Consider the following 13272-nt stretch of genomic DNA (forward strand, 5'->3'; position numbering starts at 1 on the left):
ATGAAGTAGAATTTAAATCAAGACTGAAGTATCATGTTTTCATCATCAACAACTTTATTTCTTGTATCATGCAGTAACTGATGAGCTCAATAGCTGTCTGAAGTCACATTTTGACAATCAGACCCTAGCCGTGACACAGGAAGCATTATTGCATATGAAACATTGCCGATAGGTATGTGCATACAGTATTAACAATCTATCAATTGTCAATGCAAAAACAAAAAAGTTATTTTCAGTGAAAAGTTAAATAAATCATATTGTAGCCCTTTTTCAGCCTTGAAGAAGTCTTCTCATTCATAATGGCGTGTCCAGCAACTTGCAGAACAACGAGTAAAGGCTATAGTTTGGTTCGTGTTACACATTTTCAGGTATGTCAAGAAAATATGTATCATACATTATCCTATCATTATTACATAATGAACAGAAAGACAATACATTAAGGGCAAGTGCTCAAATAAAAAAATACTAGAAAACAAAAATGCTTGATAAATTCTGAGTATGAAATATGTTTACATGTTATGTACAACTGTATTGCCTTCATCTTAAAATCTCACATTTGCAAGCCATCTCCTCGTGGGATTGTCTACTTTTTATTGTACAAAGACACAAGGCAGACTTTACAGTACAATCATTTGTTGGATCTCAGTGTCCAGCAACTTGCAGAACAACGTGTAAAGGCTATGGTTTGGTTCGTGTTACACATCTTCAGGCATGTCAAGAAAATATGTATCATACATCCCATTGATCTCTTATTTGCTTTTTAACTTGTATCCTTCCATTATTAGATGCAGAGAACATAAGAAGGCTGTGTTTTCATGTTTTAACATGACATAAAAAAGTAAAAAGCACTTTTACATTTCAAGATGAAATTACATAATGAACAGAAAGACAATACATTAAGGGCAAGTGCTCAAATACAAAAATGTATTAGAAAACAAAAATGCTTGATACATTCTGAGTATGACATATGTTTACATCTTATGTACCACTGTATTGCCTTCATCTTAAAATCTCACATTTGCAAGGTATTGTCTGCTTTTTATTGTACAAAGACACAAGGCAGACTTTATGGCACAATTAATTTGCTCTTTTTAGATCATTAAAAAACAAAAAAGTATTAAAATCAAAACATAATAATGTTCAAAATAATGAAATGGAAAAAATATATATAAAAATCCCCTAAATACTACTTAAATCAGTTTAAGACTCAACCTTTCTCTTGTTTTCCGTATTTGAAAGAGAAAAATATTTTATATTTTCATTTCTCCTTTGACAGCTGTATTCAGAACTAGTTTCTTATTCTTGAGAATCATACCCCAGAGTGTCGAGGAATAATTTGCCCTGCATGTCCTGCTTCGCACTCTGACGCAGATGCCCAACCTTGGACAGACTATCTCCAAGGTTAAGGTGGTTGCCCTGTCCTGCCCCTTGTGCCTGTCACTTGACAGGCAGCCCCCTGTCAAGGTTAAGGAGGGGCTGCCCTAGCATTTTGTTGTTACCAGTTTATGACCAGGCAACACTTGGTCAGAGATAGTTATTGTTGTGGGACACCTGGAACACATCCTTCTCGGGGTGTAGATGACCCGAGCCATAAGCGACAACAAATGTGATTCAGGGTCCTCAGCTGTTTTGTCAATCTATTGAAGAATGTTGATTATTACACTCTGAACTAGTTAAAACCTCGAGCTACAGGAGGGTTCTTCAGCATTGATTTGGCATCTCTACCCTGTGGTCAACCCGTGGCTCATGACATGTCTTGTGAATTCTCCGGCCGAAGCTCCAAATAAACCGTCAGTGTTTGCCATCAAAGCTCCAGCTCTCCTCGTGTCTCTCTGAGTCCTGTTTCCAATTGCTTCAGAAGTTTCCCCCACAAAACAATGTGTCACGAGACTGGACCAATATTTACAGATTAACATTGTGAGCATTATTCCATTACTTGGATGTCACTGGCAACGACTCCATCGAATGAAAAGCCCAAGTAGAAGGTAACTTGTTCATTTCCATTTGGCAATGAAGCAGAATGTCGAGGATGGACCCTGATCTTGCCGTCTCTGGTTCCACCTTTCACAAACAAGCTTCCACTTTCTGTCCATCCTTCAACACGTTGCAGTAGCTTCATAACTTCCTCGTTTTTCCACACTTCTCCTCCAAGCCATTTCAGGTTTCGTTCACTTAGATTGCCTTTGACCAGTGCTTCGATAGCCGTTTTGTGTACAAACTTGTTAAGACCTTTTGGCTTTGCCAGATAGAAGTGGGTCAACAGATTCCTCCGACGAGTATTAATGCTTTTTTGCTCAAAGAGTCTCTGCAGTGCATCAATGGATGATGAAAGGAGCTGAGCATCAGCAGAACTGAGTTCATTGCCAGATTCAGGCCAAAACAGAAGGGAGAGAAGGAAGAGGGCACTTGGACCTGACATGTTTTTCCCCTTGGTAATAAATCTCTTGCTGAGATTTTGAAGTCTGTCAAGGGACAGGAGCTTTGAGGACCCAGGTAGAGTACAGTTAAGAGCTATCTGGCAAACAATATAGTTTGCAAGTTCTGTTGATTCCAAGCTATAACTTTTCAGGTTTTCTGGGTACATTTCAATAATTGTCTCAAGTTTTTTTCCTGCCCTCTGTGGGTGCTTGTCAAAAAGAAATGAGAGGATGGATGTAAAATTTCCTCCACCAAGCTTGTAGATCCTAATCTGTCTTTTGAATGTAGTAAGCCCTTCAGCTTGACTGGCAATGTCAGTACTGTCGCTTTCAGCTTCTTGGTCACTCTCATCTGCCATAATGCAAAAGAATTCAGCATATACAGCACTCTTCCTTCTCAGCCATTTTTTTGGACTGTACACTTGTTCTGGATCCCTCGCATCAAGCTCTTCATCCTCTTCGCTAATGTCGGTTTGAAAGTAGCTGAGGTCTTCTGAAATGCACTCAAGTGCGTTGCATAAGCTCTTTTGTAATCCTTTCAACTGATGATGAAATCCCTGCCAGGGTTTTTTTACATCTTGTGGTATGTAGTCTGTTAGCAAGTACTGCATCAACTCTGATTTTCCAGTATTGTTTGAAAAAACATTGACTTCCGACAGGAATTTTAGCAGCCTGCAGCCAACATCTACTTCCCCGTAGTACGAACGGTTGACAGCCTCTTTCGTTAAGGATTTCTCGGAGGCCCGGAAGGCAGAGATTCCTTTGAGGGCAGTGCTTATGATTTTAATGTCGCTTTCAGGGGATGGTGTCCTGGTGTCAAACAAGTGGTAAAACCACCTCTTGTAAACTTGCCCTAAAGTATCAAGGACAAATGGATCAAGTGGAAGAAGAGATTTTGCTTCCTCTGCCCATTCAAGGGCCTCTTCAAATCTGAACTTTGTGTAAAGCAGCCGGGCAAGCTGTTGTGCAACGTATGGATCTTTACCCAAAGCTAGGTAAGCAGCGTTCATGAGATCAACAGCTTTCTGTACATCACCTTTTTCGGTGCCGATATGCTCAATAAGGGGTGAAAAAGCTGTGTCTACAGAATCACCTCTGCTCTTTTTACTGCGTTTGATGAAAAGATCTCTGATGAACTTCAGCAACTCGTCTCTGGCAAACCTATGATTGATAAGTACTTTGTCAGTGATGAGATCCATGGCAATATCACTCTGAGGAAAAATTGCAGACAGCTGAGTCAGAAGTTCCTCCGCCAACTTTCGATGAATAATCCTTATTGATGAGATGTGTGTTGATGAATCATTAAGGTGGATGAAAATGATCCGAGCTTCATCACTGAGCTGATCCACAAAGGCATGATACTGAGCTCTCTCCACATGGGTAGCTATGCCAAGAGATGCCTCGCAGTGTGATACAGACAGGTAAGAGTCTTCAACATAGTAGTTCAAGAGAGCCACAAATCTGATGAGGCGAGTGGTGAGTGATGAATGATCAATTTTAAGTAGAAGGTTTTTCACAAAATCTTCAATGTAACTTTTATTGAACCCTTCGTTCCACAGCACAAATGTGAGGATGAAGTTTGCTTCAAACGTCAGCTTGAGTTCCTCAAGTTTTTTTGAGAACAAAGGCTTCTCTGCATTTGTAAGCTGATGTCTGACTGCCACTGTTTGTGATGATGATTCTCTGCACATTTTTTCTGGTTTGTTTGACCTGTTGCAAATAAGGAGGATAAAGCACAACACAGAAGGATTTCTTTTTTGGGTTGCAACGACATTTCCAAGTTCCCGCCTGAGATCATTTATGTAATCTGCATTGCGGTCCTCCAAGAGCAAGAGCACTGGCAAACAGTTGTCTTTGTCTCTCTCGTCATGTTCTCTCAGTCTCACTGCATGTTCACACACAGTTGTGATTTCCTTACTCTGTTTAACCACTGCACATCGCACTTTCTTTCTCCAACTCCAGAGGATCTGTCTTGCCACTGTACTTCCACCACTGCCAGGTTGATGATATATGTTCACACTCTCAATGGGACGTATGGCCTTGGGACGCTGTTTAATCTTTTCCAGTATTGTGCTTGTTTCATTATAGGCATCCCTCTTTATGATATTTCCACACTTTTGTTTGTCAGACAGCCAGAAATTGATCCACTTTATCTTTCCACCATGATAGAAGTTTCTCTCAATCTGTTGGATTTCTTCCTCACTCATGATATCCACATTTGTATGCTCACACTGGTCAACACTGATGATTTCCAAAGAATCTAACATAGCCTCTTCAACTGACTTTAAGAAGCAAAGTGCTCCGTTAAAGACAGGTAATGTTCTGGTGGGTTGATTCTTTGAGAGCTGAATGCTTTGAACTGTGGCGTCCACATGACTCAGTGGCATTTCAACAATGCTGATTTCTTTAAGTGAAGACATGTCACAAGACACCTGGGCAAGACTTGCCCATTTTTCGTAGTTTTTCTTTGACTCAGATATTACTGTCAAATTATCCTTTCCATTCATGTCTGCAAAGAATTGATGGAAAGTCTCAACAAGTGGCTGCTCAATATGAGACATGAGCAGGAAGAGGACTACAAATGACTGCCTGGGAAGGATGTCATTGCAGATGAGAGATACTGCCGTTATCAGTTTCTTCTTTCTTGTTTTGATCCACGTCTTTTCATCACAGGGTTTCTCTCCTTTGGGAAAGTTGTTTCTTCCATTGCAAAAAATCCAGCTTGGTCTCTCAAAAAGCTGCAACGAATCCACGAAGTCTGAAGGTTTTAATCGATCATTATTTGCGTAGTTATCAAGAAAGTGGAGGTTTACAGCCTTCTGCTCCTTGTATTTTCCACAAAGACCAGATTCTTTGGAATCAGGGTCAAAATCAAACACACAGAAGATATTCATGTTTAGCAAGAAGCTAATGTGGCTGAGATGCTCGGTGTGACATTTGTTGGTCACTATGATGTAGAACATGGAGTCGTCCATATGAGTGTTCCCACATGTTAAGAGGATGGAGAGTTTCCTCTCTTGACCTTCTTCACGTTCAACAGTTGTTTGATTGCTTGAAGATTCTGCCTCTTCTCTCTCTTGGTCTTTCTCCCTGAGTCTTTGAATGAAAAGAACAAGGTCATCATCTGGTATGCGTGGTGTGTTAGCTCCGACTCTCTGATAAGGAACTTTCTCTTCAAGTTTGATTTTGTTGTCCTTCTTGTTGAATTTTGGGACACCAACATAGAAAAGCTTGTCTTTCACAATGCTTGCCTTTGGGACAACATCATACTCAATGACCCATGTTTTCTCACTAGTTTCCTTGTCAAGGACCTCAATGAATTGGGGGTTCCTTATGCAATTCCTGGCGTCACATTGTTGATCTGACCCTCTAAAGCATCTTTCAATGTAGTCTAGTGCATCAACAAAATCCTCTCGACTCCCGACAGGAACCCCAATGATTTCACCATGCCTATGTTTACCTCTTATTTTATCCATAATCCCAAAATGAATGGTCCCATTGCTTCGCATATTCATGCACGCACATGCAAATCTTAACACCTCACTTGCTACCTTTGATTGTAGTCTTTTTGAGTCTAATTTGTGTGCAACCTCCAGGGACTTATATTCATGACATGGATCAATCATGCTTTCAATTCCTGTTTCTGGAGGTAGCACACTGTGTTTGATATATCTGCAGTTTTTGTCCTTCTTCTCAAAGTTACGAAAGTCACAGAATGATACTTCTGTAGAAGTTAAGTTATCATCCAGCTCCGTAGGGCTACTGTCCCCTTCTGCTCCTTCACAATGTTTTTGTGAATGGGGGTTTGGTTCTTGTCCAGGGTTGACTAGCTTTCCTTTTCCAATGTCTCTCTCCTTTTCACCTAAATCTGTTCCTTTCTTGAATTTGTTTGGTTTAGATTTTAAAAGTTCATCTCGTTTGTTCAGTAGGAGTTCAATTTGGCCACTTTTCATTCCAAATGTGGTGCTGAGGAACTCCCTCTGTAGAGTTGTGAGGACTGGTCCTGTGACCTCCTCCTCTTGCATTTTAATTATGTAATTTTCTTTTATTCCAATGCATTTCAACCAGGAGTTCACATGAGATTCTGTCCATTTTTCACAGGACAGATTGCGCCATCCTGTAAAAGAAATTGTACATTTATAGTGTCATAAAAAAAGCAGTTTAATATATTCAGCCAGTTTGGCGTACCAATAAAGACTGAAAAGAAGAACTGCTTATTTCCATGGCTTATAGTAGCTACTTGAGGGGCCGTGCACATAAGCGGTTTTTTATAGAGTGACACGTCTTCGGGATTCTGATGTATTAAAGCGCAACTTCCAGGTTAAAGACACCAGTGAATAAATGTGTAGGAAAATTATGTATACACTAGATTTTCAAAAAGATATACATAAATATACACTACAGTGACATCTGGCGTCGTTTTTGTAAGACATTTTTAGTTCCGCATAAAAAAAGCCTCCCCATGTGATCTCCCGCATGTGACGTCACATGGGGGAGAGCGGCCGTTCTAACGTATTAATAAACATGGATTACAATGTTAGTTTTGACGCAGAAGAGGTTGAACATGTATATTCGAATGCATATGACGGACCACAACCATACAATTATGAGCCTGCTAGGCGTCCAAGAGACCAGGAGCAGCCAAGGATTAGAAGAAATAACCGCCATCGGCGAGAAATGGAGCTGTGGTGTGAGGAGAATCAGTGGAGAACAGGGCAGCTGTCTTGGTGAGTGACCGGCGTTAGCTACAGTTAATGTTAGCTAACGTCAGTCACACCACAACATTGTAAAGTTAGCAATCATATATCAGTCTATAACTAAAGTAGTATTGATAATATAGTAACGTTACTGGCCGGACTGTTGATACTGCGCATTCGTTTCTGTTATGGATCAGTATCAACAGTGATGTGATGTGACTGACGTTAACATTAACTGTAGCTAACGCCGGTCACTCACCAAGACAGCTGCCCTGTTCTCCACTGATTCTCCTCCCACCACAGCTCCCTCCGGGAGAGAGAGGAACGCAGTGGGGGAGAGAGAGAGGAACGAATGGGGGAGAGAGAGAGCAGCAAGGGGGGGGGGAGAAAGATGTAATACGGTTTCCTGATAAATGTTTTGTTTGATAGGCCTCAGCTGTGGAGAGTATGTACTGCAGGGAGGTGGATGCACCTCGCACAACGCACCCAGGAACGAAAGCTAGCTCCGGTCCTTTTCACTGTTAGGGAAACTGTGGACTCCATGTCCTGACAGGCTGGAGTTGCACAACCTGCACAAACTCCAGCTCACCATGATTAAAAATGGTGAAATGCAATGTAAAATTACCGAAAAACTACCAGCTCACTAAATCACAACCGCTCAAACCAACTACAAACTGCTACCGCGGATTGGACAGAGAAGGAGTCCGAGAAAGTTGCTCCCCCATGTGACATAATATGACGCGTTTTACGTTAAAAAAAGAAGAAGCAGTTTTTAGTAGCAGAGCTCAAAACGGTTCCTTTCCCTCTGAATTCCTGCCCTTATGTCTCGTAAAACAATTGTAATATTCATGCAAGGTTGTTTTTTTTATAAATCTAGTAATAAAAAGAAATCTGCAAGTTGCTCTTTAAGTTGTATTGTAAATGCTAACAAGTATTGATTTGCAACCCTGTTACTATCATAGGAGTAATATGGTTGCACTAAACTTACAGGGTTGCATTTGCTGCGGTTAAATGTATTATCTTCAGTTAAATTCAATGTTTATGCATAATTTATCATAATCTACATGTTTTAAATCTATTACTGTATTTTCCCAAAATATGAATTGCCTTTTTGGTATTGCTACCAGGTAGCCTAAGCATATTTAGGTTGCAACAACTAACAATGTTTCTTAACAATTATCACAAAATGAACACAACTGTGTTTGAATTCAAATAAGATTTAAAAAAAAGGTTAATATCACTTTCTAAAAATGTATTTCTACAGTTCTAGCCCACCATTGAGCGCTTCTGAAAAGAAACTAATAAAACGTAATAGAAAAAGTTTACTACCTGTTTTCCTTAAAACCATAACAGAAAATTATAAAAGAAAAGGTTTATTTATTTAAAAGTTTTGATGTCTGAATGTTCCTCAAATTCTGGAATGACCTAATAGCAGGTGTAAATGTTTTTGAATGACCATTAATTGACAGTTCTTGGACTTATTACTCCTTGAAAAGTCACCGTTTCATAATTGTATTAGACTTACTGGATGAAAGACTTCACGTCTACACTCGTTACCAATATCAAGGACTCCATTTTGCTTAACTCTAATAATATACAACATTTAACACTCACCAATCTCTGAAGAACTGCCTTCCATGTTTGGGCTGTTTCTAAAGACAGTGAAAGAAGGTTTAAGATTGTTAGATCATAATTTGTGTATTGAATCATTGACATGCACACTATACCAAAGAACACTCTTACCACAAAACTAGGGCACTCATTGTAGAAGATCATGTAACATTCTTTTGGTGAGTCTGTTGGTGACAAAGAAGCATTAGTGTCCAACATTATTAATTCAAATGTAGTATGCATTTTGGTTCGTTTTATATGTGTAAAGTTACTTTTATTTTCCATAATTCTATGTTTCTATGTTCTATGGGTTTTTCTTATACAATATTACTTTTTTTTAAGTAAGCAGTAGGAAATGACATTGTTTTTGCAACAAATTAAACAAAGACATTTATTTTTTTGTCATGTTATTACTTTTAAGATATTAATTAAGTTGGTTTGTGTCCCTTTTGTTGTTGCAAATGACTATTTCATGCTCACCAGCCATACACATTTACCCTTAACACCTACCTGACAGTGTACTTATTTGACTGTTAAGACAGCAAATATTTTAATCGACAAGGTATTGCAGATGTAGAACTTAAGTATGATATTTAAGCCTGCAATAATGTTTTAGCCACACTGGGGCTGTGAAGTGCATCCGATTCAGGCAATTATTCTCTGTAGGATGAGCAGGCCTGTTTTACATTCACACACCCTTATTTAAATTTGGTACAATATTTTAAATATATAATCCTGACTGCCTTAAAATCTGTTTTATCACACAGCAACAGAGTTTTCATGATCGTATTACTTAAAACACAGAGATAGATCAGGGGACGGGGTCCGGAACCAAGCGCCGACCTATACGGACCCGGACCTATAATCAACACATTAATAGGGGATTTCAATTTTGACGGGGCGATTCTATTTTAACCGCCACCGACAGGGGGCGAAAGAGACGAGTGAGCGATACAGGGAGAGAAACACAGAAGAGATGAGAGCGCGGCAGAGAGAAGCGGAGAGGAAAGTGAGTGAAGAGAATAATTAGCGATACAGGGAGAGAAGACGGAGAGGAGAGTGAACAGGGGTGTTAGCGGCAGACAGGGAGAGACAAAATAATTACACATGGCTAGGGATGGGTAGCGAGAACCGGTACTAAGTCAATACCGCTACCTGATTGGACGGTATCGGTATACCATTAAGCCGCTGGACAAACGGTGCTGCTATCGGTATATGTGTTACGTCTACTTCCTTAGTTTAACTTTAAACCATTCTGGTTGGTTGGGAACCCTCATCCCGTGTAATGTATCCGGTTTGAGACCCCTCTGATTGGCCACTGTAAATGCCACTCGTCATCTCTCTCAACAGCGCTCTTATTATTGTTGTGAGACTCCCGCAGGCATGGCGGACAGAGCGAAGCGATCGAAGGTCTGTGTGCACTTACAAAAAAATGTAGTGGCGATAGTGCAAGGTGCAATCTATGTACTCAATTAGTTGCTTGTAAAGGGGGTAACACAACCAACTTAATGAAGCATTTGCAAACGAGACACTCATTGAATCTAAAACGGTGCTAGCGATACTGCTAGTGCCAATAGTGCTAGCGGGCTTCAGCCGCGCCGTGTGTAAATGTGACCTGAGTGAAGGCTCGCAGGCAGGTTAGCTGCTGCGCACGGGTAATATGTTTTATTTACCTGAGTGCAGTCTTGCAGGCACATCGCCTTGTCTTTTTTTAGTTTATTAACACTGACAGTCTATTAATGTGAGCTCCTACACCTATAATAATTTGGCCTTTCATTGAATGCTTTATAAACCAGTTAAACTTACAGATGTCATTGTGAATTGGAAAACTGCATTTAAATGTTGTTAAAGGTCAACGTTTCAATGTATGGTTCAGCAATTGTTGGTCGTTTACTAGGAATTGACATATTTTAAGCTCAAATACGTTGTTCTATGTTTAAACCTTCAGACACATTTTGACATGTTTCAGTTCAGCACATCATTTATTTTGTGATGATTTAAAAGTACAATCCAGAATAATATACGTACTCGCCTTTATCTTTTTGCCATCTTAGCCTTTTGACCAATTTCTTCATATCACAGTTTTGCATGATGTCACTGTAGGACAATGTTTTAAGGATCTTTTGTCGAGCTAGGTTGTCAGTTTGAAATGTCTGGATGAAGATGTAAATGATTTACAGATGTTAAAAAATGTTTAAAAAAATGCCTCTTTTCATCCTTTGTCTGAGGGAAAACCCAAAAAGCATGATAGGGCGAGCCAGGCCCCTTTAAGTTATTTTATTTATTTGTGTCTGCTTCTGAGAAGCTAATGTATAAGTTATACAGTTATTTCTGCAAGAAAATTACAATACAATTACTGTTTAATCTTCACATCTTGTATTCATGTCTATAATTTTGAGCACCAAATTATGGAAAAGTATCGATAAGAGTATCGAAAAATATCGATAGATAAGCAGTACCGGTACCGATAAAATCCTAACGATACCCATCCCTACACATGGCGCTCTCCAAGAAGAGGAAAGTGGACAGTGAGAACAGAGCTTTTAACCCTGAGTGGACAGACTCCTTCATGTTCATCCTGCCCACTGGGAGCACAGAACCAGTGTGTCTCATTTGTTCAGAGACCGGGCGCTCATTAAAAGTGCCAAAATGCCACTATGAGACAAAACACAAAGTGTTTGACCAAACATTCCCTCTCAAGTCAGAACTGAGGTCACAAAAATTAAGCAGTCTCAAAGTCCAATATGATCAGTCGACCAGGATAAAAATTAAAAGGGCAGGCTAACCAATGAGCACCTGCATGTGTATGAGAATGGCCCTGAAACAATTTCAGCCCAGGTTTACAAACTCCTGGCAGGACAAGCTCGAGCTCAATTCTCGCACTGAATTAAAAAAAAAGTGATTGAGGGACTGCAATCTAAGAGGGTCAGAAAGAGAAACTTTAAAACTGTTAAATTGTTATGATGTGTAAAGGCTGATATTCTTCTATAATCATCTGAAACTCTTAAGTCATGATGTGAAACGGTTAACAAAGAAAAAAGGGAAACTCAAGCTGCTGCTACACTTTATTTTATTTATCTAAATATAAGCACTTTTAAGATGCACATATTTTCAAAAGCTATTCTATTTATTTTCTCTATTTTAAATGCAGCCAGAGAGGAATATTATACATATCCACAGTATTTACTGTATATCTGGATAGTTCAATGTTAATTGACAATAAATATTGTTGTTTTTGAATTGTACTTTCTTTATTTGATTGGCAGTCAGTTGTTGATTACATGCAGACGTTGATAAAGCTACAGGCTACACACTAATTCATAAAGCAAGTTAAACATTTTGATGTTCCGGACCTTTGCATGGGGAGATTTTCTCTAACTGGACCTCGTTGAATTTTAGTTGAATGCCCCTGGGATAGACGATAGGAGCTGATTTTTGGACTATTCGACCGGAACCCAAGTAAACAAACAAAATGGCGCAGACCGCGTACATGTCGCGCCAAAACCACACCATAAATATCACCCAAAATGCTATTTCTTATGGTGGAAACTTAAGGAAAAACTGGTTAATAATGTACTCAAATTGACACTGAACAACATACATCACTTTCATCAAATTAAATAGCCGGTTTACCACACAACATTGTAATAAACTGCAACACAATTCCTAATACAACTCACCCTCAGCAGTGCTCACTTCAGTGTGAGGGGAGAGTGTCACTACCCGATCTGCAGCCCTGCCCGATCTGCAGTGCGCATGTGCGAGAGGGTCACTCCGGACGGCGACCCAAATAGGACACATGTCGTTTGGCAAAGCACAAAAAGAAAACTCAAAAAAGCGAGAGAGATGACTTCACTATTATTTAACAACTCTTTTTATTGGGTTATTTTATTTGGGGTTAAGTACATTATCAGAATAAGTGAGAAATGGATTTAATTAGACAGCTATCATACTGAATAAATATTTACTGTGAATGTATGCAAAAATGTACGGCATTACTAATGTCTTTCATTTTATTTCAAATGAAATAAAATTACATAAAACATTTTCCATTAAAAGTTGATTCAATAACAAATCACTGTCAGTCCTTTTCTTATATGACTATTATTGCTAAATTTGAAAGGTCTTTACCAGCTTTGGAATTGTATATATATATATATAGCACCTTCTGCCATCCAGTCTCTACTGACAATCATTAAGACTTAGATTTTATATTTATATTCACTGTTGGATGCTTATGATATCGTCACCCTTTTCAGTTATTGACTTGAACACTGAGAATGTTTTTATTAACTTCAGGAATTTTCATATAGGCTACAAATGTGATCATACACCAACACACTTTTTAGAGATAAACATTTTTCACACACAACACACAACCATTTACTAAATTAAACCATATCCCATTATAATACGAGCAAATAAAAAAGGCACAACAATAAATATATTGTGTGTGTGTGTGTGTGTGTGTGTGTGTGTGTGTGTGTGTGTGTGTGTGTGTGCGTGTGTGTGTGTGTGTGGGGGGGGGGGGTTGTTAAGATCCAGGT

The 13272-nt window shown here is 39.2% G+C and overlaps 1 protein-coding gene across 1 annotated transcript; it reads right to left on the reverse strand.

Annotated features, from left to right (window-relative positions):
- Positions 1-36: 36 nt before the first annotated feature.
- LOC307017032 (sterile alpha motif domain-containing protein 9-like) lies at positions 37-12420 on the reverse strand. Its single transcript, XM_079646462.1, has 4 exons — positions 12406-12420; positions 8858-8910; positions 8729-8766; positions 37-6534 (listed from the first exon to the last, which is right to left on the reverse strand). The coding sequence occupies exons 3-4, from the start codon at positions 8751-8753 to the stop codon at positions 1925-1927; spliced, it is 4635 nt and encodes a 1544-aa protein (XP_079502588.1). The 5' UTR covers positions 8754-8766; positions 8858-8910; positions 12406-12420; the 3' UTR covers positions 37-1924.
- Positions 12421-13272: the final 852 nt, after the last annotated feature.

Source organism: Notothenia rossii (genome assembly GCF_949606895.1).
Source record: "Notothenia rossii genome assembly, chromosome: 8".
NCBI classification, from domain to species: domain Eukaryota; kingdom Metazoa; phylum Chordata; class Actinopteri; order Perciformes; family Nototheniidae; genus Notothenia; species Notothenia rossii.